Source organism: Pollachius pollachius (genome assembly GCF_949987615.1).
Source record: "Pollachius pollachius genome assembly, chromosome: 4".
NCBI classification, from domain to species: domain Eukaryota; kingdom Metazoa; phylum Chordata; class Actinopteri; order Gadiformes; family Gadidae; genus Pollachius; species Pollachius pollachius.
In genome coordinates this window covers 15411817-15435775 of record NC_136937.1, presented here as the reverse complement: position 1 = coordinate 15435775, position 23959 = coordinate 15411817, and the positions used below count along the sequence as shown (strand labels likewise).

Genomic DNA, 23959 nt, shown 5'->3' with positions numbered 1-23959 from the left:
GTCGCTGCTTCCCAACAGACGAAGAGAGAGAGCTCCTTGCTGAGATTTAAACTATCAACATTGCCTTTACTAAACCCCATGGAAAGACCCGGTTGACTACTGCGGGATTGAGATCAAATTCTCCTCATAAGAAGTTGTTCCTTAACATCAGGTGGTGGTCGACTCCAAAAGGCGGTGGATTTCCTCTGATCGCGGAGTTCCAACATGAACTTCGATTTAGTGGTCAGGAAAGTGTTGGTGAGTAAAGGCGATTATTTATACTCAAAACAACTTTGGAAGTCGTTTCATTATCAACAGTCAAATGTCCAACTAAAATGTCGAGTGTGTATCGTAACAGAAAGCATCGGCATCTGCGCGCGACTTTCAATTCTAACTTTTTTTGTGATATTATTGAGACGTTGACTTATTAAGTTAGTCCTATCATTCTATCAGTACACCATAGTTCTACTCGTGTTGTTGCAATTTGATACCAAATGTCCCGTTGTGTTTTATTGTGGAGCGCGCTTTACACACACACACACACACACACACACACGCACGCACGCACGCACGCACACGCACACACACAGGGCAGCGGTGCTCCACACGGGACAGGCCTGGGAACAGTCCTTTCACTGATCACACCACCACACTCACCACTGTGGCGGTTCCCTGCTGATATATTTTTTCACTTAACTATTGAAAAGATATTTCCTTGGATTAGTAGCAATCTGAAACCTTTTTGGTTTTGTTTTCTGGCCGTTTTCGTCCAAAATGGTGAGCAGCTGTGTAAGACATCAGGTACAGTTGTGTTATAAGGGGACTTGTAGATGTTGAGCTCAGCTGACGGTCGGCTCTGCATGCTGAGGAGACATAGGCTGCAAAGTCTTCAATGTTAACTGGTACAATAACAAGGGTAGCCCGTGGTGCAAACGGCCCTTTTAAGATGCGGCAGTGAATTAAAAAAAAGTGAAAAGAATGTATCAGCGGCGAAATACGATGTTCTTCCTTTTTTTTTTGCTAGCCTGAGAGCCAATTCCACACAGTATATTCCATTCACTTCATTTTTCCAACTGTGCAGCGCCAGCGGCTGACACTATAAATACTGTTAAACTGCCATCAGGCCTGGATAACGTCATCTTATTTATATGTATATGTGTTTATGTATATGTTTATGTATGTATGTAGGCCTATGTATATATGTGTGTTTATACATGTGTTTTATATATATAATATATATTTTTACATGTATGTATATTTATGTATATACTGTATATATATATATATAATATATATACTGTATATATACACATATATATGATAATATTGTGTGTGTGTGTGTGTTTATCCAGGCCTGTAAGATGTATATTGCCATTACTATGCATTCCATCCCCAGTCACATGCGTATCTAATGTAAATATCAGACAGTGTTAGTAGACCCAGCAACATGTCTTGTGGCTAATTACACACATACTTCAGCAAAGTTCCCCAAGTTAAAGTTAAACATGTGTAACTCAACGTTAAAGGGTATTAATGGTGAAAAGGTGGATTAAACAATGATTGGACAAGGATAGACCGGAAACGTGACCCCCAGGTTAAGGAGATAAGGAGAGCGACTACTCCTGAAAAAGGTTAAAGATGGTCTTTCTAAGCTGCGCAGATGATCTCAGATCAGTAAATTCTGCGGTCCTCTGTTAAAATAAATCGTCTGCGGGTGACAAAGTCATTGTTTATCTGTTACAAAACACACAGCATTCTGGGTATTTGGCCAGAAGGGCCTGTTGCTATGGGGCCTAGCAAAAAAAAGAAACGTGTAGCCCCCGACGTACCCTTCCTCCCCACCCCCCCCCCCCCCCCCCAGACTCCCACAGAGTCTACGTGCCGAGCTTCCCGGCCCTCTAATAAACTTCCTGTGCTGCTGTTGTACACAGAAGATCAACAGATATCTGAGGCATCAAACTAGTTTGGGATAATTGTCATCCCCCCCTCCCTCCCTCCCCCCCCCCTCCCCCCCCCCCCCGACGATACGATCAGCAGTTGCTTACAGTATTTCTGGGCGTGGGTTCACACAGGAAATGTCTCCCTGTGTCTCTGTGGACAACACAAGCAAAAACAGGATGGACATCTGAGACGAGAGAGAGAGAGAGAGAGAGAGAGAGAGAGAGAGAGAGAGAGAGACCCAGCTAGCTTGGTGTTCTGGTCAGCAGTGGCATTAATGTAGCTTAGCGCGCTGTATCTTATTACCCCGGGTTTGTTCTTGTCAATACATAACTATGCAGATGGTCGCACTGAGAAATTTCATGGCTGTTGAATAATGCAACGTGATGCAGAGGTATTTGGTTACAGGTGGCGTGGGGGGCTATTGTCTGTTCCCTTTCATGTCCGCTAATCATTAGGGAGAGTATAGAGAATAAGCTTGGGCCCAGTGGTGGGCTGACTCAACAATACCATTTATTTTTCACCCTTTCAAACAATCCAAACAAGGGTGAAGTTGTTTGAAGAGCTTTTGTTGTTTTTATGCTGCGGTTGCCTCGGTGTCTCTTTTTGACTCACCTTTCCGTTACTAAAGATCTGAGTCATGGCTCTGGGAGGCCTAACTTGTTTATTTGCATTCCACATTCAGGGAAATCATATCTGGCCTATATACTCATTAAAGTTTTCCCGACGATTAAGGCAACCATACTTTAAAAACAATGCCAACAAGTGAAGCGTTGGGCCGAGTTATAAACATTACAACCCTTATGGACTAATTCAATCCATTTATTTCTCAGACTCACTACTTTTCCTGAATACACAAGACCAACCTTGTTTCTCTTTGGCAACTTCTCTAACCAAAACATCCAAAAAGCTTGCAAAAATATGTTTTTCCTCAACTGCTCAGGACGCTCAAACTGGAACACGGGACTGCTTCCTCCCGCTCCACAGACGGCCATTGTTGTTTCATAAGGCACATCAAAACAAGTCCCATGTCACCGTTAACTTTGTTCTGCCGAATCCATCTCTATGATTAACCGACCAACGCTAACATCATATCTGTCCACTGATGGAGAGGCAGATGTGTGCCTCAGGAAGGCACCGTGAAGCTGTTTGTTCACTTCCTTCGCATGATGATTCTGTTGTTGTTGAAAGCCATAAGATGTATGAAAATAAAATGACGGGCAAATCTATCATGGTGCGGTGGTTCTCAGGATCAAAGCAACAAGACTGCTCTGGACTTGGGTTTGAGTGTTTTGTTTTCTGGAGGTCTACAGCAGCAGAGATCTGTAACGTTTATCTGGTGTTGGAGAGACAGGGAGTCATACTGGAGAGTGCAAGGAAAACATTGACGTTGTAGGAAGAAAAACGTTGAATCATGAGTGCCATGTCTTTTTTAACTTTTAGCAAAACTACACAAAATCTAAAACATAGTTTTGAGATATTAAGTCGTACTCTCAAACCTGATGTTGCGTTGCGCTGTTTTGTGCGCCACAATAGTCTACTGTATTCACATTGAGTCTGACAAACACAATGCAACAATGCTTGCTCTAACATTTGTTAAAAAAGAAAGAGAAAAAATGAACAGTCTGTCTACAGTCCAATAGTCTCCAGTCTGAAACTGTGGAGAACATACCGGAGTGTTTGAAAAGGAATTCGACCAGGAAGTGAGCAGGGCTTTTGTTTAATATTCCTCGGGGTCACTGGCATGGGGGTCGCGGCACCAAACATGTGTTTCATCGCAGCTTTACAATGACCAACTTGTTAGGTTGGGGAGCAGGGAGTCGCGTGTGAAAGTAGCCTTGTTATGATTATGTTCTTTAATCGCACTCATAGCGCTTGGCGTGTTTTTTTGGGTTGGCGGCAATATAAATATGTTGATTTGATTTTAGTTTATATCTTGTACTGATTGTTTTAGGCCTCAATGAATACCGCAAGTACTTTAGTTCTAAAACTACTTTAGTTGTAATACATAATACTAGGGGTATTATGTTCCTAAGAGGCTTCAATGTACTTTAAATCATCTGTGTGCTTATTGAACATTTGTCTCATATGGTTAAAGGCCCAACCCAAATAATAACCACAAAATAAACCAGGCCGCGTTGGACACTACTGCAATAGAATGTGACATTGAGCAATATCACAGGCCATTTATATATATTTTTTTATCTCTGTGCTTCTTGCAACAATATCGGAAAAAAGAGCACAATAAAAGTCTTCTTGGACCTGAGTCCATCCTTGTGCTGTAGTCACCGTGTGTGGATTGGGCCACTGTTTACACAGATATAAATTTGAGCCACTTAAACCTTGTTGACCTATTTCAACAGTCACATTGTCCACATTTTTCCCTGGGACCTGTTTATAGATAAGGTTGTAAACCTTGAGCTTCTCTCACCTAGAGCAGGCGTTGTGGCTCATGGGTTTGATAGTGGCTCTGGGGTTTGATAGTGTCTCGTGTCGGTGAGAGGGATTATCTAGGCCTTTTTTTCCATTAGTCATCTCCGTCCACACACACCTAGCCTCTCCCTCCTGTTCTCTGTTTTGTTTTGCTGGTCTTTTGGGTATTTCTTTCTTTACTCAGTTCTGGAAATCTCGGGCTGTTTCTCACCGGATTTGAATCGAAAAGAACAAGGCTGATTCAACGCATGTGTTCTTTGTTAACAGTGGAATTTTGATCAAAGTGTTGACATTTTGTCGCGCTGCACGGTGACAAGCAGCAGCCCATGAGTCATCGCCCGTCTCAAGAGACGTTTTGACGAAGCGGCGATAGCTGAATGTCAAAAAACAAAACAAAGACCACAACAAAAAACTATCACTGCTATCCTGAGCCACTTTTCAGTGGTTGTAAAAACCCAACCACAAACCCATCTTTTGCCACCTCTACCAGCACCCACGCCCTTGTCACCGCTGCCACATTCCACACCTGATAAGTGTTTGTAGCGTAGTGCAATGCCGTGTGGTCACAAGCCGTCTCACACTGATTTGGCAGCAGACGGCTCACCACGGGATCTGATAAACGCTTTCCTGGATGGCAGTGCCAACGTCTACGTGTGAGACGTCTTTACACCTGTGTGTGTGTGTGTGTGTGTGTGTGTGTGTGTGTGTGTGTGTGTGTGTGTGTGTGTCAGCCTGCGCATGTGTTTTATGAACTTCTTCACGATATGGGTAATTTTATATCTTGATAACGATACATACATAAGTCTATTTATACTTTATTTATTTACTTTAGGAAGGAGGGGGGCATGTTACGCCCAACACCAACTACGTGATACTACTTACTTTCGTTGTTGTGTATAAGCGTTGATTATAATGAGCATTGTTGTATTTTGTACTGTTATACTGTGCTAAACCCTCACTCAGACATCAGAATAAACCGCTGCTCAGAAGGAGCTCCACATATCCACATTAAACGTAGAGTTAGATTGAGAAGAAAAGTCCCTCGGAAGCCATCATTAAATTCCACAGCTGTCCAGAAAGGGCACATACATATCCACACACTACAGACTCGTTCTTTGTGTTTATAGATTTGCTTATATTTTCATCACTTGAATGTACATCGTGTCTTTTGAGTCTTGGACTGTTGTCCGTGACACTGTTGTCTATAGTCCGAATGACCTAAAATACTGCCGTGAAGTAAAATCGTGATTGGACAGATCGAGGGAAATATCTATTGATATACATTTTTCTGTCGTCTCCCGATACATATCGCCACATTGTACCGCCCTAGCGCGTTCGTTGAAGCGTGAGCTTGCGTCCTCGTGCATTAGCGTTAGCATGCACGTGCGCTAGCTTGTGTGTGCTGCGTTTATGAGTGTGTTTGTTAGTAGTAGTGGAGAGAGCTGCAGCTTCCCGGAGTTATAAATATCGTAGCATAGCGGATATGTTATGCGGCGCGCTGCGGCCGGGCTGCTGAGACGCCGTGCCGCGGAGAGGAACAGTTTAGAGTTGAACCCGGCATGAAGCCTCTGCATTGTCTCACACTTCCTGTGCTCTCTGAGAGGCGGGGACGAGCACATTTCACACGCTCTCCCACTCGCTGTGTGTGTGTGTGTGTGTGTGTGTGTGTGTGTGTGTGTGTGTGTGTGTGTGTGTGTGTGTGTGTGTGTGTGTGTGTGTGTGTGTGTGTGTGTGTGTGTGTGTGTGTGTGTGTGTGTGTGTGTGTGTGTGTGTGTGTGTGTGTGTGTGTGTGTGTGTGATGAGCGGTTTGCGCTTGTGAGAGTGTGTCGTGTGTGTACGTGTGCATGTGTGTTGCGCTTCTGTGTGTGTGTGTGTGTGTGGGATGAGCGGTTTGCGCTTGTGAGTGTGTCATATGTGTGTGTACGTGTGCATGTGTGTTGCGCTTCTGTGTGTGTGTGTGTGTGTGTGTTCACGTGTGTTAAGCTTCTGTGTGTGTGTGTTGAGCTTCTGTGTGTGTGTGTGTTGAGCTTCTGTGTGTGTGTGTGTGTGTTGTGCTTCTGTGTGTGTTTGTATATTTGTGTGTGTGGTGTGTGTAGATGAATGTGAAGGCCAAAACAATGGAGGCCATAGGTCCTGCTTGTCCATTTGCATTTGTTTGAAGGATTTCTGAAGGATTTTAAATGGATGCGAGTGTTCTCTTCCTTCGTCCCCATTGGAACAACAATTCCTCACAACTCCTGAACCTAATTGCTCACTGCAGACAGGGAGCCAGCATTAGAGAGTTGTTTGTAGTTTGGCCGAGTTAGAAACTTGGCGTGTGTTGCCGCTGCCCTTGTGTACAATCGCTATCACAAAAACATGGTCGCAATTCATCATCGGAGGGGAAAACGCTTCTTCCTATTCCTCCCAAAACAATGCTCAGAGAGAGCCCACTTCATGTTCTGTCGAGGTCAAGGACGCCAGCTCTCCAATCGTTTTCCTCACGCGAAAAGGTTCCCAGCAAATCGCTCTTCTGTCGGGTGCTACAGAAGACAGCTGGGGCTGGAGAGTCACCGCATTCTTTGCTCCTAAACATGTAGGTGTCAAGAGTCCCCTTACTCGCTGCCCACTCACTCTCCAACTGTAGAAAGAGTTTGCTTGGTTGGTGTGAGCAAACTAAAAGGCTACCTTTTTTAATGTGTTGTGGCGAGGTATCCCTTTTGCTGCGTCTTTTTAACTTGTTTCGTCGCGGCTTGTTGATGACCCGAGGTTGAATTTAATTTCCCTTTGTTTGCAGATTAGCTTCCGCTCCGAGAGAGTCTTGATTAGCGTTTGGCAGAAGGCTTGACATTCTGAATAATGGTGGAGGCAAAAAGCCTTCCGATCTCAAAACAGTATTATCTCCCCAAACATAAATTACAGTAAAGCGCAGGATGCACTGCATCATAGTGTATTTTTATCAGAAAGTTGTGCTTGTCAAATCCCAGATACTCCCACAGTAGCCTTTGTCAAGCAAGGCAATCCTTAAGGAAAGCAAAATAGAGATGTGCAGATAAGATTTCAAGGCTATATTAATGCAAACTTATTTATTTAAGTAAATCATTAGTTGATATGTCGTATGTTACAAAATGTGTCAAATTGTTGCTTAACAGAAACACATGCCAAAGCCTTGAGATTGAATTACAATGAACTAACGTAGTAGAATTCCACCGACAAATGTCATCTATGTTCTCATCTTAATTAAATCCAGTTAAAAAATGTCACCTGCCAAACTGATACCACCAACTTTAAAAGTCGGTTAAACGTTTTTACAAAAGACATTCAAAAGGTTGCCCGCTCCCTTAACTGGGATGGCGCCATGCTGCATCAGACTGATGTTTGAGATGTTTTCCACAGAAAGGCATGCTGGGTGTTTCTCTTGGGGAGGAAATGGTTGATGAGTATGTCAACATACTCTAATGACCCAAAGTTGCGGTCCCGAGGGAGACGTAATGTATCGCAATTACTGTGTGCATCTGCTATCTGATTTAAGCTTCAGTTTGGCACTGAAGTAAGGGACAAATTCAAAGTTGGCACTTTAGAAGTTCATGGGATGCAACAAGCACCCGAAAATGACAAAGGCGGCATTTTGAATATTGGTTGTAACACGTTTCGTACAATTTCTAGTCTCTGCAAATTCCAATCATAAAAGTTATCTCTATAACTGCAAAGCCGAAATTGGCGGCCTTGTATTTTCTCATGAGTTTGCTCATGAGCGTACAGTTCTGTGTCCCTGGGCTCCGCAAATGGTCCTCAGAGACGACAGATGAAAGGCAAGGAGTGGCTAATTGGAAAGGCATGCTGGGTCAGGTTCCTCCGGAATCAGCTTGTAATGAGGTACAACGTGCCACTCCTTATCTGATGCTTATGATTCAAATCATCTGGCCTATATGAAATACACTTTGTATACGCTTCTGTCCATGTGTTTGTATGTGTGTATGTCTGTGTGTGTGTGTGTGTGTGTGTGTGTGTGTGTGTGTCTGTGTGCACGCAGCGGGTTGCGTCCCAACCTTCCCTGATTGCTTCCATTTTATAATGGCCGACCAACTGGTAATTCACTCAGGGGCTGAAGCGAACCCACTACCCGCTAAATGGTGCATTGATAACGCAGGGTTAGCTGAAAGGCCGGCCTGTTGTTGGCTTACAGATACTCTCTTAGTGTTGTACATGCAGAATTATTGCCGGAGGGCAATTATAGAAAGAAGCGCGGGCCGGGGCCTGGGCAGAGGAAATGGAGGGGCGCTACTGTTGTTGCATAAACAGCCTCCAAAGGCTCTTTAGTAGCCTCCCATTGTTCTGGCATTAGCTCCACGTTGGCCTCGCACAAGCAGCGCATTAAACTCTAATCACACCGGCGGACTGTCCCACACTGGAACCCTTTTGTAGCGGCGGCGGCGGCCCAGAGTCCGATCCGTCAGGCCGGGGAACGCAGAGGACTGTGAGGTGGACCGGCCCACGTCAGGCCTGGCCTGTTGGAATGCGTCCAGGGCCTGTGGTTCAGGCGAGGAGCAACTGCACTGGAGTTATGGTCATCCTAGTGTGCCGGTCTATGCCTCAGGAGGTAGAACCCAGCCACACTGTGGCTTTCCCAAAGTGATTGTGTATACAATACGGTTTGGGTTTAAGTGGTAGGGTTGGCTGTGTGTGTGTGTGTGTGTGTGTGTGTGTGTCCGTCAGTTCAATTCTCACTGCTGTAGAGACCTTCCCACTTCAGATGAGGCCATCCTTAGAAAGATGTTATTTTCCCATATTTAACAGTAAAGGCTTTGTATTGAATACACAGAAGTCTTCATAAAGGATGAGTTTCGTTACATACCTCGAGTTCAAGTTCAGTCCGAGTAGTGTTGTGTGTTTCCTGACTAACAATTGTGTATTTATTGCAAGAGAGTGTTGTATTGAATGCTTCTTAATAAAGGATGTGTTTTGTTAAATACCTCGGGTTCAAGTTCAGTCCGAGTAGTGTTGTCTGTTTCATGACATTTTGTGTATTTACAACTGTGTATTTATTGCAAGAGAGGGAGTTCATGTTCTCTCCTTGATTTGTGCATCTGTCTTTTGGTGTAAAAGGCCTGAGGGTGGTCCTCATCAGGCTCGACCTTGAACATTTCCCAAGGACAACGTAGTGACCAATCAAACCACAGTACCCTCAGAGCAGAGCCAATTAGAGTCCAAGGCTGCTCACATGTTACAAGCCAAGGGGCTTCTAGTTCCCCAGAAGGGGGACTTTGTTTACCCCGGGACTTTGTTTACCTTTGATTGACAATGACTGGGACCAATCGGTACCCAGAGGACCTCTTTGTTTCAACTCGAGCAGAGGCGGTTTACAGCCAAGGCGAGGGTCGCTGGGTTTTTGCAACTTTGAATGCAAATCGTGACTTGAAAAGTGTTTGTGCGAGGCGCGTGCTTACCGCGGCGTGGTTGTGTTGCTAGGCACACAGAGTATTGTGCGGTTGCATCGCAACAATACGGTGAATGCTGCTTGCGTTTCGGCCGCGGCAGGTGGGTGTGTTATTTCTAATGGGAGCCAGCAGCACATGCAAACAGATAGACAGTCACACAACTGCCGCACAATAGTCCCACTCATGCTAGAGAGTTTTGTATCGCTGCACAATGGATCTAAAGGATCACGGGCAAACGGATCATGGCCCCAGATAATGTCATATCCAGAACCCATTTTAATATCCCACATCCGTTGGGCCCCCACTGCGTTGCCCTGGCAACACTCTGTCGTTTACCTATCGTCTTTTTCTCGGCCCGTTTGTAATGAAATGGGTTTTCTCTATTGAGGGACGCGTTCCAATAGGAAAAGCACGGCCTCGTCCCCATCCACAGTGTGCTGCAACAAACAACTCTGGGAATCAAGGAATGCACAAACATCCAAACAGCGAGGTCATCCTCTGGTCTGCGTGTCCGCTGTAGCCGTCCCGCTACCTGGCTCTCAGGCCTTTGTGTGTGTGTGTGTGTGGTCGACAGGGTTTTCTGTTTCATCATGTCGTCTAGCGACAGGAGGATCTCTTTCTGGCTCTTTTCCTGCTCAGTTTGTCCCTCCTCTTTGTCTTATGGGCCGTTTCCTACGCACGCATGCACTCGCACACACACACACACACATACACACACACACACACACTCTGGCTTGTATTAACATGGAATTTGGAAGTGAATCTGTGGAAGTGAGTTTCCATGTCTCGTTCTAACTCTCTCTCTCGCTCCAACTCTCTCTCTCTCTCTCTCTCTCTCTCTCTCTGTCTTACTCTGACTCTGACTCTCTCTCGCTCTTGGTCTCGGTCTCTCTCTTGCTTCTCTCTCGCTCTAGCTCTCTCTCTCTCCCCCCCTCCCGCCCCCAGCCTTCAGACATATACACACAGGATATTCTGGTCCTTGGACCTATACCGTACAAGATGTTAGTCTATCCATGTACACATTTTATCCCCCACCCTTTCCTGCTGTCTTCTGCCCTCTTCCCTGCTCGGCTGCTCCACACACACACGTGTGTGCATGTGCACCCGTGCACAAGCACAGGCTCTCACGTGCACACTCTCTGAATGTTTGGGTAGATCTAAATGGTGTGATTGTGAGTGCTTGGCTGTCTGCGTCTCAGCGTCGCTGGAAACTCTGACGTAAACAGAGGAAGGGGAGCGAGAGAGACAGAGAGAGAGAGAGAGAGAGAGAGAGAGAGAGAGGGAAACTTCTGCTGGAACAACAAGGCATGGCTGCCGTTCTAGAAAGCCAAGTCCAGGGTTGGGAGTCTCTTTGTCTGTCTCTGTCTGTCACCCTCTACTCTCTCTCTCTATGTCTCACTCTCTAGCTCTCTCTCTGTCTAGCTCTCGGTCTCACTTACTCACTCTCTCATTCAAACCTTTCTGTTCCGTCCTTCTCTCTCTGTCTATCCCTGTCTCTGTATCTGTATGTGTGTGTGTTTGTGTGTGTGTGTCTCTCTCTCTCTCTAACCTTACAATTCCCAATTTTCACTGATCCCTACTCCCTCGATCCCTCTCATGAGACACTGAGGTCTCTCTCCCTCTCTCTCTCTCTTTCTTTCTTTCTTTCTTTCTTTCTTTCTTTCTTTCTTTCTTTCTTTCTTTCTTTCCTTCTTTCTTTCTTTCTTTCTCTCTCTCTCTCTCTCTCTCTTCCTCTCTCTTTTTCTCTCTCTCTCTCTCTCTCTCTCTCTTCCTCTCTCTCTCTCTCTCTCTCTCTCTCTCTCTCTCTCTCTCTCTCTCTTCCTCTCTCTTTTTCCTCTCTCTCTCTCCTCTCTCCTCTCTGTGCTGTAGAGATGTCCCTCTCCTCCTCCCTAACCTGTTCTCGTCCTCCCGGCTCCTGTTAGGTTAGGTGTGTGGGGTTGATGTGTGGCGGGGGGGGGGAAATGTAACAGCAGGAGAGACAAAACCTCCAAAACTAGGCGTCGTTCTTCTTTTTCATTTTTTGCCGGTGTCCGGTTGCGTCCGTGGCGGCGCAGCGGCGGTGTAGCGTGTCGGCCCTTTCAAAGGGCCCGGCCCCCAGAATGTGGGTCATTTGAAGTCGAGGCACTAAAGTGTGTTGTTCGGCCCATGAATGGGCTCCTTCTCACATTGACACGGTGAAAAGCGTGTGAATAAACAGCAAATGCCTCAGGGGGGGTGGAGGGGGGTTGCTAAAGTGCTCGCCCCCTTATTCTTCTTCTCTGTCCTCTGCCCCCAACTCCAACCCCTCTCCACAGCACCACCCGAACCCCACCCATAGAGCCTGTGGTTACCCCACACTTGAATAGATCAGTAGAGTCCCAGGCCATATGAGCGGATGGGGGGGCGACAGGTGGCCTGCTAGATACTGTGGTGGAACGACCTGACAAGTCGATGCAATACGTTTACCTGAATTGTTTCATTTTTGAGCTAGTGTTGCCTCTAGTGGTCGACGAACATGCAGTCTCCGTGTGTGTGTGTGTGTGTGCGTGTGTGTGTGTGTCTACTGCTAATAAAGGCTTGCCTTACCTCTAGATCTGACGGGGTTGGACAGCTCGGCCCTTTTGCTTTCCCACGACAGCTGTTTGAATCAGATGCTTTGAATTAAACCTCGGATTGCTCACACATGGTGTCCTATGAGATGTCCTAAATTGTGTAGCTCTCTCTCTCCTGCCTCGCTCTCTGTCCCTCTGTCTCTGTCCCTCAGTCTCTCTGTCTCTCTGTCTCTCTCGTGACTCCATCCATTCATCGGTTCTCCAGATCAGTGAGATAGTATTATCCTGACGTCCCCTCCTCCGCCCCCCGTGCCCCCCAGGTTGCGGTGGCCTGGCTCTCCTGTGTGCAGGTGGCGGGCCGGGCGGCCAGGCTCGGCCCCCCGGCCCAGTGGTCCGGGGACGACTACGCCAACCGGACCCTGCGCCGCCTCAAGACCTGCGTGGAGAACCAGCAGTACCAGCACCAGGGCCTCTGCTGCCTCAACTGCGATGCCGGTGAGCAAGCACATAGTGTGGAACGCACGCATGCATGCACGCACACACATGCACAGCGGGGGGATCACAGACCAATCCTCATCGAGGTCAACATTCATAGAGCCAAGTGTCGTTGGATTGGGAGTGGAACCGGGTTCCGTTAAAGAGCGGTAACATGGTGTCTTTGCAACAGGTGGCGGGACTGTGTGTACTTCCTGTGTTACCCTTGTTTTTGATTATTTTCAACAAACAGGATTATTTGATCAACAATGAGGATGTGAGAAGTCGCATGTCTGCATTTTAACACGGAATTTCAGTTCATATTGTTGTATCCTATTTCTAACTGAAGCGTTATTGCCTATGCGATATCACATAGTGGCCTTAATTGCCAACATAAGGAGAGTGAACGACTTCTTGTTTTTATCCTAACACAGCTGATAGATGTTATGTACTGCAGACTTGAATAATACATTTTTGCATTTCCTGAGTCGGGCCAGTTTTGAATTTGAAAAGACAGATTTATCATGCCCACTGAGGACCTCAATTATCACCAGCCAGACTGATGCTTTTTATGGTTTCAGTTCTGTTAACATCTGAACACGACTTATTGCTACCAGGTGTTGTGAGAACTGCACTTAGCACGCTGTTGGACTGTGATGTGTGTTTGTGTCATAATAAAAAAATACTTTAACACATCTTGTTGTTGTTCCACATAATGAGGACCTCAGTTTGCACAATTTAGCGTCCTTCCTCGGAATTATTCAGCGACAGGGCTGTTTCAACGCAGATTGTCATTGTGCGTTTTAAGGACCTTATTTATGACATTTCTGCAGTCTGACTCTGAATTCCTTATGTCGGCTCCCTCATCTTAACACAGATTTGTTGTTGTTATGCTTTATGAAGTCTTGGTTATCATATCACTGTGATTTATTTTGTGTCGATACACAAATGTAATGTGCCTTGGGAAGACTTGGGTTTTGAATTTTGTGTGTGTGTGTGTGTGTGTGTGTGTGTGTGTGTGTGTGTGTGTGTGTGCGTGCGCGCCACCAGGGACCTTCGTGCACCAGGCCTGCTCCCGGGAGCTGGAGGTGGGGCTGTGTCAGCGGTGCCACGACGGAGTGACGTACACGGAGCACTCCAACGGGATGAACCGCTGCCTGCCCTGCACCCACTGCCGCTTAGGTAATGAGCCCCTCCGCATACGCTGCTCCCTGCCGGGGCTCCGGTGTCTAAACACCTGCCCCGGCCCCGGGGCCATGTCGCTAATCGGGTAAAGAACCGTGCACAAGTGGGTGAACACTGAGATTTTAGTTTTTGTGCACTGTCATGTTAGTACGATTGCTTTTCATTTTTTTTCCACAGCCTTATTTTTTTATGAGGATCAATTTAGAGGGTATTAATATTGAGTTACCAAAGATATCCTTTGCATGCATCTGTGCTTTTTTCTTTTCGGTGGCTGTTTCACCCATCTTATCATATAGTGTTACAGCCACACAGAGGAGGGCGGATCTTTGTGTCGTTTTTCCCCCCTTTTTTTCTTCATTCAACGAATCGGAGTGCACTGGCCGTCCCCAGAGATGTGCCTGTGTGTCTGACTCTACCTGACTACCTGGCCTGAGCCTAGGTGTGGCTGTTGTGTTATTGTCTCCCCTCAGAGGCCGTCTTTGTACGGCTGTGAAAGACACAAGGCCCCTGGAACAGAAGAGACTACGGTTACATAGGGAAGGGCTTTGTGGGTATTCATTGAGTCCACAAAAAAAAGAAAAAGAGAGTTAAAAAGAGGCTCCATTTTGTTGCTTTGGTCTTAAAGTGTATCTTTTATTTACGCGGTGGCACTGTTCCATTGAATAGGGCGTTTAAAGGGCTTAACGTAAGAGGACTTTTAAATGGTAGAACACTGAGCCCCTTGCTCTAATTAGCTCAAATTACCGGTGCATGGCACTTTATTTGTTGTTTGTGACTGTGTAGTTCTTGGACGAAGAGAGGCCAAGAGGGAGGGGGAGAGAGAAAAGACACGCAGTAGATCAAATAGGCTTCTGTTGTGATAATTACTTTATGGTCACAAGGAGCTCAGGTTTATTTTGAATTGAAGCTTTTCCTCTCTAGAGGCTGGTGGTTTCTATAGGCCAGCGATGCTCCCAAAACGGTGTCACAGTTTGAAAGGAAAAGCGTAAGAAAAGGAAACTTATTCACAAATCTGTACGGAATTCAGCCTTTTGAATTCAAGATCAAATCTCAAACTTCTTTCCCGAGAAATGTCCCTCTTTGAAAACTGAGCCAGTTTCTGCGAACCTTTTTGCAGAACTGGCTGAACTCCGTTGTGTGAACAATTATTTAAATGGAAAAGATGTAGAGAGAGAGAGAGAGAGAGAGAGAGAGAATTTAAGCTTAGCCATTTGCAACAATTACCAAAGAATATATACATTTAGGGCATTTAGCAGAGTCAACCATGCAAGACAACAGCCAGCTGTCCGGAGCAGTTAGGTTAGGTGTCTTGCTCAGGGACAACTCGAGTCGGGGATCGAACTAGCAACCTTCCGGTTCTCAACCTGCTCTACCTCCTGAGCTAAGCCATCCCCCTAAAAATTAATTAAAGAATGATTTTAGTGGATACTTTTTGATTTTAAGGTTTTACTTCAAATCTTATTAGACTCTTACAAGGTCTTTCCTCTAGCTTGTATGTTCTGTTATTTCCTACGTTCACGTTAATCTGTACAGCAATATCTATTTACCCACTCTGCATTTCATTTGTTCATGCAATAATGTTATAAGGCCCTGTTCCACTTCAAGCTGTTCTCTACGGCGAGGGATCTTTAAGATAACTTGAATAGGATAAGCAAACACACAAGTTGGCCAACACAAAGGTTGAGCCTGCATTACATTATCACCTTCCAAGGCTAACATAGCATTGGTGCTAGATAAACAGGAACCCCAGGAACGCAAGCGTCACTGTTACATCGGCCATGCAGCAGCAGCCATAGCACGGCTGCACATAAAGTTCAGATGAGGGCAAGGCTGTCTTGGTGTTGAATGATTATTAAGGGAGTTCGAAAGACCCCTCCATGAAAGAAAACACTAATCATCACGTATTGTAATATTGTCATTTTTCTGTGAGCATGAGATGAAAACATTGGTTGTAAAGGAATCGAGGATCTGTAGTTGGGTTTTGGGGGGGATTTTGTTCTTCTTCACCCAGAGCCAGTGATGGTGTTACTTTTAGAAGTGCTCCATAGAATAATGTTTAACTACGGCGCTCAATGCCTGAGTAAACCAGTGTTGGACTTTGGTAGAAATCCACAGCAGCAGCTTCCACTGGGAGTACTCTCACATTCCACCTAGTTTAACGCTTTTCTCTATCTCTCTCTCTCACACGCCTCACCGACCATCCTCTGTGTGTGTGTGTGTGTGTGTGTGTGTGTGTGTGTGTGTGTGTGTGTGTGTGTGTGTGTGTGTGTGTGTGTGTGTGTGTGTGTGTGTGTGTGTGTGTGTGTGTGTGTGAGGGCAACAAATGAAAATAGGTAAAAAACTAAAAAGCGGAGAGAGACAAAAATGAAAAGCAGGGTCTCTCACTTTTGAGGGAATCAGTGTGGAGGATTGGGTGGCATTGCTCTCTCTCCCTGAATGGTAATCACCCTGTATTTCTACGTCTGCTCCACCCACAGATGAGATAGAGACAGTCTCCTGCACCAGCACCACAGATACCAAGTGTCAGTGCCGAGCCGGATCCTTCTGCGTCCCCGACCAGGCCTGTGAGGTCTGCAAGCGCTGTGCCAGGTACGAGACGTTTAACACCGGACAACAGGAGCGCATTGATTAACCATTAATTAACATGAGCTATTGCAGTAATGAGCATTGTTATATAGCATGAGCAAAGGGGTTAGGGTTGTGGGTAAGGGTCAACCCTAACCCTAAATAATAAAATATAAATAATATACAAGAAATACATGAGTTAACCATTTATAAATGATTACTAGACCATTAGTAAAATATTAATTAACTGTTACTTCATGCTTATTATCGAATGTTGATTAATGGTTAATGAATGTACCCTTATGTTATGAATGAATCCTTATTGTAAAGTGTAACCTTTTGTTTTTCTCGTTTATTTGTCATTTTTAACTGAAACCAGGCATTTTTTAAATGTTCCCGATCCACCAGTGGTCCTTGAGTGGTGTTGATATGAAGCTGTTCTCTGTGTTTTCCTGTCAGGTGTAAAGTGGGTGAGGAGGAGGTGAAGGAGTGCACTGCGTTCTCCAACACGGTGTGCAGGAAGCGGTTCCCATCCACCACGGAGCTGTCCGCGCCCCTCCTGCCCACACCGGGCCCCGGCTCCCCCGAGCTCATAGGTAACACTTAACTGTCTGCTTCATGTTCCAAACGCTGGTTTGGTGAACCTTCCAGGTTAACGTTCCACGTTAGTTATTTTACAATAGTTTGTATTGATGATTTGTTGTCTTTATTGTTGTTGTTGTTATGACTTGGCGCTAAGCCCAAAGCACATGGCCATGTTGGAGCTCACAAAAGCAGATAATGTCAGAAATAAACGATTACTATGACTTGGAAAGGGAAAAACGACAGCCTCGCAACATCTACAATGTGTGTGCTTTGCTCTGTTAAAACTCAATATGATTGTACGTGTTTTCTGTGTTACGCTACAAAAGCGAAGCAACATTTGTTCCATATTTGTGCTTGAACATCGGAATGACTTTGGCTGTTCTTTCAGCGATCCCCATCGTTCTCATCCTGGTTCTGATCTTCTGTGGATTGTTGGTGTGGTTCTTGATCAAGCGGCGCTCTTCTTGCGAGAGACCCTGTGAGTAGGCCCCCCTTTTGTAGATCTTCATTCAGCTTTTACGAGATACAACTTCAAGCCAACGCAATTTCTAACAGTGATCTCTTGTCTGTGATGCAGGTTCTAAACCGCTGTGCGAGTCAAGTGAAATCGTGAAGATTCCCATTGTGAGTATTTGGGACTGCTTGTCTTTTCAGCATTATAGTATACTTTTTAGACCTTTGATCAAGGATTATATACATATGAATTGGTTCAATAGTGTCGTCTCCAGATTTCGACAACAAATAAAAACCGAAATATGGAAATAGTCTAATAAAATTAGCATTTGCTAATGTCAAGCTTTTGGAAGAAAGTCCTCCTAGACAATATACTCCTCAACATTGTGAAAAAAACATCAAGAAGTTTTCATGTAATAATGCCACAGCTTCCTTAAAATCTAAAAAGCGTTTAAAAATGGCAAGCTTTCAGAAAAAAGTGCATCTACGCAATATTTTCCACTAAACTGAGAACCTACTTTCCCTTCAATGCTTCCTTACATACCAACTGTCTATTTTTAGTCTTCAACAAATAATGAACCTTTTTGAAGCAATAGATGCCAAGTTATGCATCTGCAGAGATGGATGGCATAAATGTGTAAACATAAAGGATTCCCTTCCTAATAAAACCGTCATTCTTTTTAAAAATGTTCAAATATTAATTTAGAGATTATACAAAGGTGTTTAGCTAAAGATTCCTACATCAACCGGAAGATCAGTAAAGTCCAATCTACTTTTTTCTGCTTTAATCCGGTGACGAGATTGACAGCGAAATGCCTTAAATTAACTCAAGAGTAAAACACTCAAGCTCAAATATTTCCCATAATTTCTCCTTTCGGCAATTGTTATGTTAGACAGTTTTACTTTTGGCCGGTGTGATGCAATGAGTCATGTGACGGCGTCCTGTCTCTGTCAAAGTTGAATAGAGCATAGAATGTGCACGGCTGTTTGACCCAGCGTCTCCCTCCCTCCCTTCATCAGGATGAGAGCGGCGCCACGGCGGAGGAGCGGCAGAACGACCAGAACGCCGGCCTGGAGGGCGGCGAGGACCCCCGGCCCGAGTCCCGCCCGCTGCTGCAGGAGACCCAGGCGGGCATGAGCAAGGCCTGCCCCCCCGGGGAGGACGAGGACCGCGGCCTGGGGGACAGCCTGCCCAACACCACCAGCTCTTCCCAGACCAGCCTCTCAGCCCTGCCCACCGTCACCGCCTCGCCCTCCTCTTCCACCTCCTCCTCCAGGAGCTCCCCGCACCCCAGCCCCACCCCCACCCAGACGCTGCTGCCCACTGCCATGGTGAGAGGGAGAGAGGGGGAGAGAGAGAGAGAGAGAGAGAGGGAGAGAGAGAGAGAGAGAGAGGGAGGGAGGGAGAGGGAGAGAGAGAGAGGGAGAGAGAGAGAGGGAGAGGGGGAGAGAGAGAGAGAGAGGGAGGGAGAGAGAAAGAGGGAGGGAGAGAGAGAGAGAGAGGGAGGGAGAGAGAGGGAGAGAGAAAGAGGGAGGGAGAGAGAGAGGGAGAGGGAGAGAGAGAGAGAGGGAGGGAGAGAGGGAGGGAGGGAGAGAGAGGGAGGGAGAGAGAGAGAGAGGGAGAGAGAGAGAGCGAGAGGGAGGGAGAGAGAGAGGGAGAGAGAGAGGGAGTGAGAATAGAAAATAGAAATTCGACAAACTTAAGATTGTCCTTAACTAGTGTGCCTTTGTGACGTGGGGGCAAATGAAGCAAATAACTTTGTGTTGTCAACTACCGCTTTGAAATTTGCACAAAGAATTGACTCTGCACTATGCATGTCTCTAGACAAAGCTTTGAAACAGTTTGAACTAGGTAGGTTTAATCAACATGTAGGTCATTAATGTTATCATGGCAGCCCTAGCCCGTAACCGAGAATAAATTGTTCTTATTCTGAGCCTCAACACTTGGCTAACATTATTTCTTATTTTGTTTGTTCCAGAATGATCCGTTGCAGATGCGGTTGCTGCCACTCTTAGGTAAGTGTCCCCAGAGTTGTTGTTTTTCAGCTTCACATCGGTGGTGTTGTGTGAGCTTTCACACCAACGCTTACAAACCAACAGCATAAACCACAGCTGTTGACAGCCCCCTGCGTGGTCTGTCTCTGATCGTAACGTCCACAATTAAGTAACAAACTCGAGTCTCCATAAGGTCGCTTCCCCATATCTGGATCATAGATTGATCTTATGACTGTCAGCCACCTCACAGCCTTCAGGGCATGTGTTCACACTAGTGCCGGAGAGGGTTGGAGTGCAGGGGAGAGGAGAGGGAACTGGTTGTGTTGATTTGGGTTCACTTCTCTCTAAAATAGAACAAAAACAAAAGAGTGATCTTGCTAATCTTATCTCGCTGAAGGAAATACAGCTTTGACCCATTTTCTCGATCAGAATCGTGTTGTTTTTGTTTGGAATTGTCCCCACTGCGTTTAATATCCATTTTTGTCATGATTTTAACATGTTGAGTTGATTGTATCCTTTCATTACCGAGGATATCGGTACAACATACCAATCGGATAACAAATCCTCAAACAAGTGTTTGAGGATCACATCGGAAGATTCTGTAACAACGACCCCACGTTACCCATGTTTAACCTTTTTCCTCCCCTCCCTTCCTCTCCCCAGGGTCGGAGAAGTCTTTGAGGAAGAGCTTTGACCTCTTCGACGAGTACCTGGACGTGCGGATCCACAACAAGTTCTTCCGGCTCATCGGGGTCAGCGACAACCACATCCGGCTGGCAGAGGGCGCGCCCCCGGGGGACAAGGTGTACGACCTGCTGAAGAGCTGGATGCAGCGGGAGGGCCTCAAGGCGGACATCAACAACCTGCTGGACGCCCTGCTGAGCATGGACCAGCGGCGATCCGCCGAGAGCATCGCCTGCGCCGCCCTGCAGAAGGGCTACTACCAGCACGCTGGCGCGCCCTGACCGCAGCGCGGGGCGGAGGGATACGTGTGAAGTAGAACCGCAAGACTACAGAGTACCTATGAGGAGCAGACCTAAAGCACATTGACTCTGTTTGTTGACGTTATCTTTCAGGGGAGGGGGGGGGGGGGGGAGACCGGCTTACCTCCGCGTGGCTCATGACGAGGCTGTGTGTTTTTTTGAAAAGCCAGTAATTAGTTCGTTTTTAATGAGAAAAGGAAAGCCACATGAAATCAAGGGGGGAAGGATGAGTCAAAACTGATCTTTGTTTCTCGAAGGTTGTTGAGAAACTCTTCACGTTGTCTGGCTTAACAGCGGAAATGAAAAGAAAAAAAAAAGGATTTGTGAGCAGACGCCGTCAAAGACAGAAGTGATTCATTTCGTAGTAGACTCAGACACAGACACACAGACAGACAACGCAGACAGACACACACACAGACACGCATACTCACACACACGCATGCGCACACACACAACCGTAAATTCGAAGGAAGTAAGATCGTCAATGTGTTCAGTTCAACGGATGGCCGTAGAGACTTGTTAAGAGGTGAAAAAGCCATCCAAGCTCAGAGGTGTCATGATCAGTGTGTGGCTCCCCGGTACTCCACCTGGAGCCGAGCCATACGCTGTAGAGAGACAAGGAGATTTATATATAGATATATAAATGAATACACTGGTTTGCAGAAGTGGTGTTAGCAGTACCACTGAAACTGTGCCTTCCTGATGCACTGATCCCCAAGGCACATGTAGTCGTGTAGAGCTACAGTTACGTTATACTCATAGCTACATAGATTTAAACTGTTCTGTAAAGGAAAACTACATTTTACGTGTCTTTATAAGCACAATGCCGTTGGAGAGGAGTAGGAATGTATTGGGCCGTGTGTTTGTTGTTGTTACGAGTTCGCTGAAAGGCGGGCTTACTAATGAATATGTTACGTCTTTTTTTGTCCTCACTAGTTTTTCCGTCAAGCGATATTAAGATGAAAGTGCCAATCCCAATCAAACCAGAGTCAAGGATTATTTCATATACTATAAATTACTGAACATGTTTTTCACCTTTTGTAAGAAAGCATTGCCCAGAAACGCTTTTCTTTACTTCTCTGTGAAACAGCACTTCAGTTTCTGAAAAACAAAACACCTGCATTGCATTTCTTTTTGTAAGACAGAAATTCAAGGTTCTGGCATTTTATTTATTAATATATTTATGTTTTATTAATTATATAGTTTCCATGGTTATTTATGTCATTGCTAATTTCAACCCTGGTCAAGAAAACATAGTTCTATTGTGGTGGTGTGAAGACCTGCGGAGGGGGAACCACAGACACGTCGTCCATCTGGAATGCCAAACCCCCACTGCCTAGCTTCGTCGACAAGTATCAAAAGCGGCGGTTCTCGTCGTATTTGCTGCGTTATCGCAACGTTTCCGAACACTACAATCGCCGCGTGACACGACAATGTGTACTCGCGTTAATGTATATATTTGATTCCTTTATAATTAGAGCTAACCCCCTTTTTTTAACTACAAATCCACCTCCCATTTAGCCTACAAGAAGTGACAGACAGGATAGAGAATACAGCAACAGGTACTGGGCGTTCTTCTACTTGAGAGATGATGAAGGAAACCTTTTCTGGATATTGACCCATTGATTTTTTTTATATTAGCTCCCTGGTTAATGGCCTTTTTAATTTGTATACATGTCCAGAGAGGGCCTAGATTTCTCACCACCTCTGTGAGTGTACATATAATACAATGATGTGACAAAAAGAGTAGGCTATATCGGGGGCAACTAATGAAGTTAATGTTCTCACCGGACACACCACGCCACAGTGGTGGGGACAGCAGTCATTGTAGACATTAAAACTAGATTGTATTTGTTTTTTTCTGCTGTGGCTGAGTCTGCTTTTGATGTACAAAGAAATGAGAAGATTCTATTTTATAGCCTTAGAGGCTTCAGTGCTGGCACTGCCATCTGTTGATGAAGATACCTGGAGACACCGCCCGCCCGACACACACATTGTTATACTCTCTTAAGACTTTCTTGACCAATTTTTCTAACATTTCATTCATCGTGGCCTTTCAAAGTACGAAGAGCTGATGAATATGTAACATATTTTCTATTCTATGGCAATTGACGAAAGAGTGTGTGTGTGTGTGTATTTGTGTCTGAATGTATGTATTGATTTTTAGAATTACAGTGTTTTTACATTTGTACATATGTCAAAGCCAAAGTCCAAAATAGTTCAATTTCTCCATCCAATAGCATTGGGAAGATTATGTAAAAATGTACTGTACATCTTTTATGTAAACAGATTTCCCGTCGTTTATTGTATGATTCTGGTATACAAATGCAGGTCAGCAATGTATTTGTATATATTAATTGTAATTAAACATTTTGTACAGAAAATACTTACGATCTACTGTCAATCTCTGGCACATACACAAAACAGAGTCCCATTTCATAGAGCCGTTATCCAAGGACCAACACAGGTGTCTCTCATAATAATAATTATGGGTCTGCTCCTTTGATGTACCAGGGCACATGGTCAATGGTCAATGTGTCTCCTCATCAATAGTTTAGTGTACCACCAGTGCCCTGGTACATCAAAGAATCCGACGCTAAATTAGTGTTATGAGCAACACCTGTGTTTCTGCTGCGACGATGCCTCTGAAAAGGCTATTGAGCCAGTGTTGTAATGGCATTTGGGTAAGCCATTAAAAGAGCCTCTTTTGAAGTCGAGGATGTTCTATTGATGCATTGTCATGTGTTTAAGCTCCTGGCATTATTCCACAGGAGATAATACATAACAGAGGGTTTTCTGAGCATTACAGCCATCTAGAGTGGATTGCTTTGTGTTAATGATTAGGATGAGGGGAAGCGGTGTGGAAAGACGCCCTAACTTGGGTTATCAGACTGAGTCACAGAGTCACTGAGTTAAGGTTTATGTTAATGATTAGAAACCAGGCCAGAGGGTAAAGGTGGGACCAGTTGCTTTTCTCTTTCAACTTTGATAAGAATATCAAATCAATTATTTGTGAAGACGTGTTTTAGTTGTTCTTCGTGTTTCATCGTATATTTAGCTTAGCTAGTTTATTGTTTTTTCATGATGGTAGTTTCACTATATTTACTCCATAGACTACACGGCAGACAGTCGTGCACAACTATTACATTATGCAGAAATAAATACCAAATATGTCCTGTCCTAGTCTGCATTGTTGTGAGCGGGAGCATCATTGCATTCGTGAAATATATTTACAGTTAAGTCTGGTATAGTTGGAATCTCCTTTATTCCTACCCTTTTTCTAGGCTTTTCCATATGTAACTGATTATATTGCAGACTCCGGCCAATATTAACATGAGAAGAATGAATAACACATTAAACTCAGTGGCTTCATGTGTGCTGACTCTGCTAGCTATGGTCCATATAGTTCCACTTTATTCCT

The 23959-nt window shown here is 45.2% G+C and overlaps 1 protein-coding gene across 1 annotated transcript; it reads left to right on the top strand.

Moving 5' to 3' along the window:
- Positions 1 to 20625, top strand: tnfrsfa (tumor necrosis factor receptor superfamily, member a). Its single transcript, XM_079734218.1, has 10 exons — positions 1 to 237; positions 12619 to 12793; positions 13823 to 13954; positions 16435 to 16546; positions 16982 to 17118; positions 17496 to 17585; positions 17685 to 17731; positions 18581 to 18892; positions 19540 to 19576; positions 20219 to 20625. Exons 1-10 carry the CDS (start codon positions 205 to 207, stop codon positions 20518 to 20520), a joined length of 1377 nt encoding a protein of 458 aa, XP_079590344.1. The 5' UTR covers positions 1 to 204; the 3' UTR covers positions 20521 to 20625.
- The last annotated feature ends 3334 nt before the right edge of the window (positions 20626 to 23959 follow it).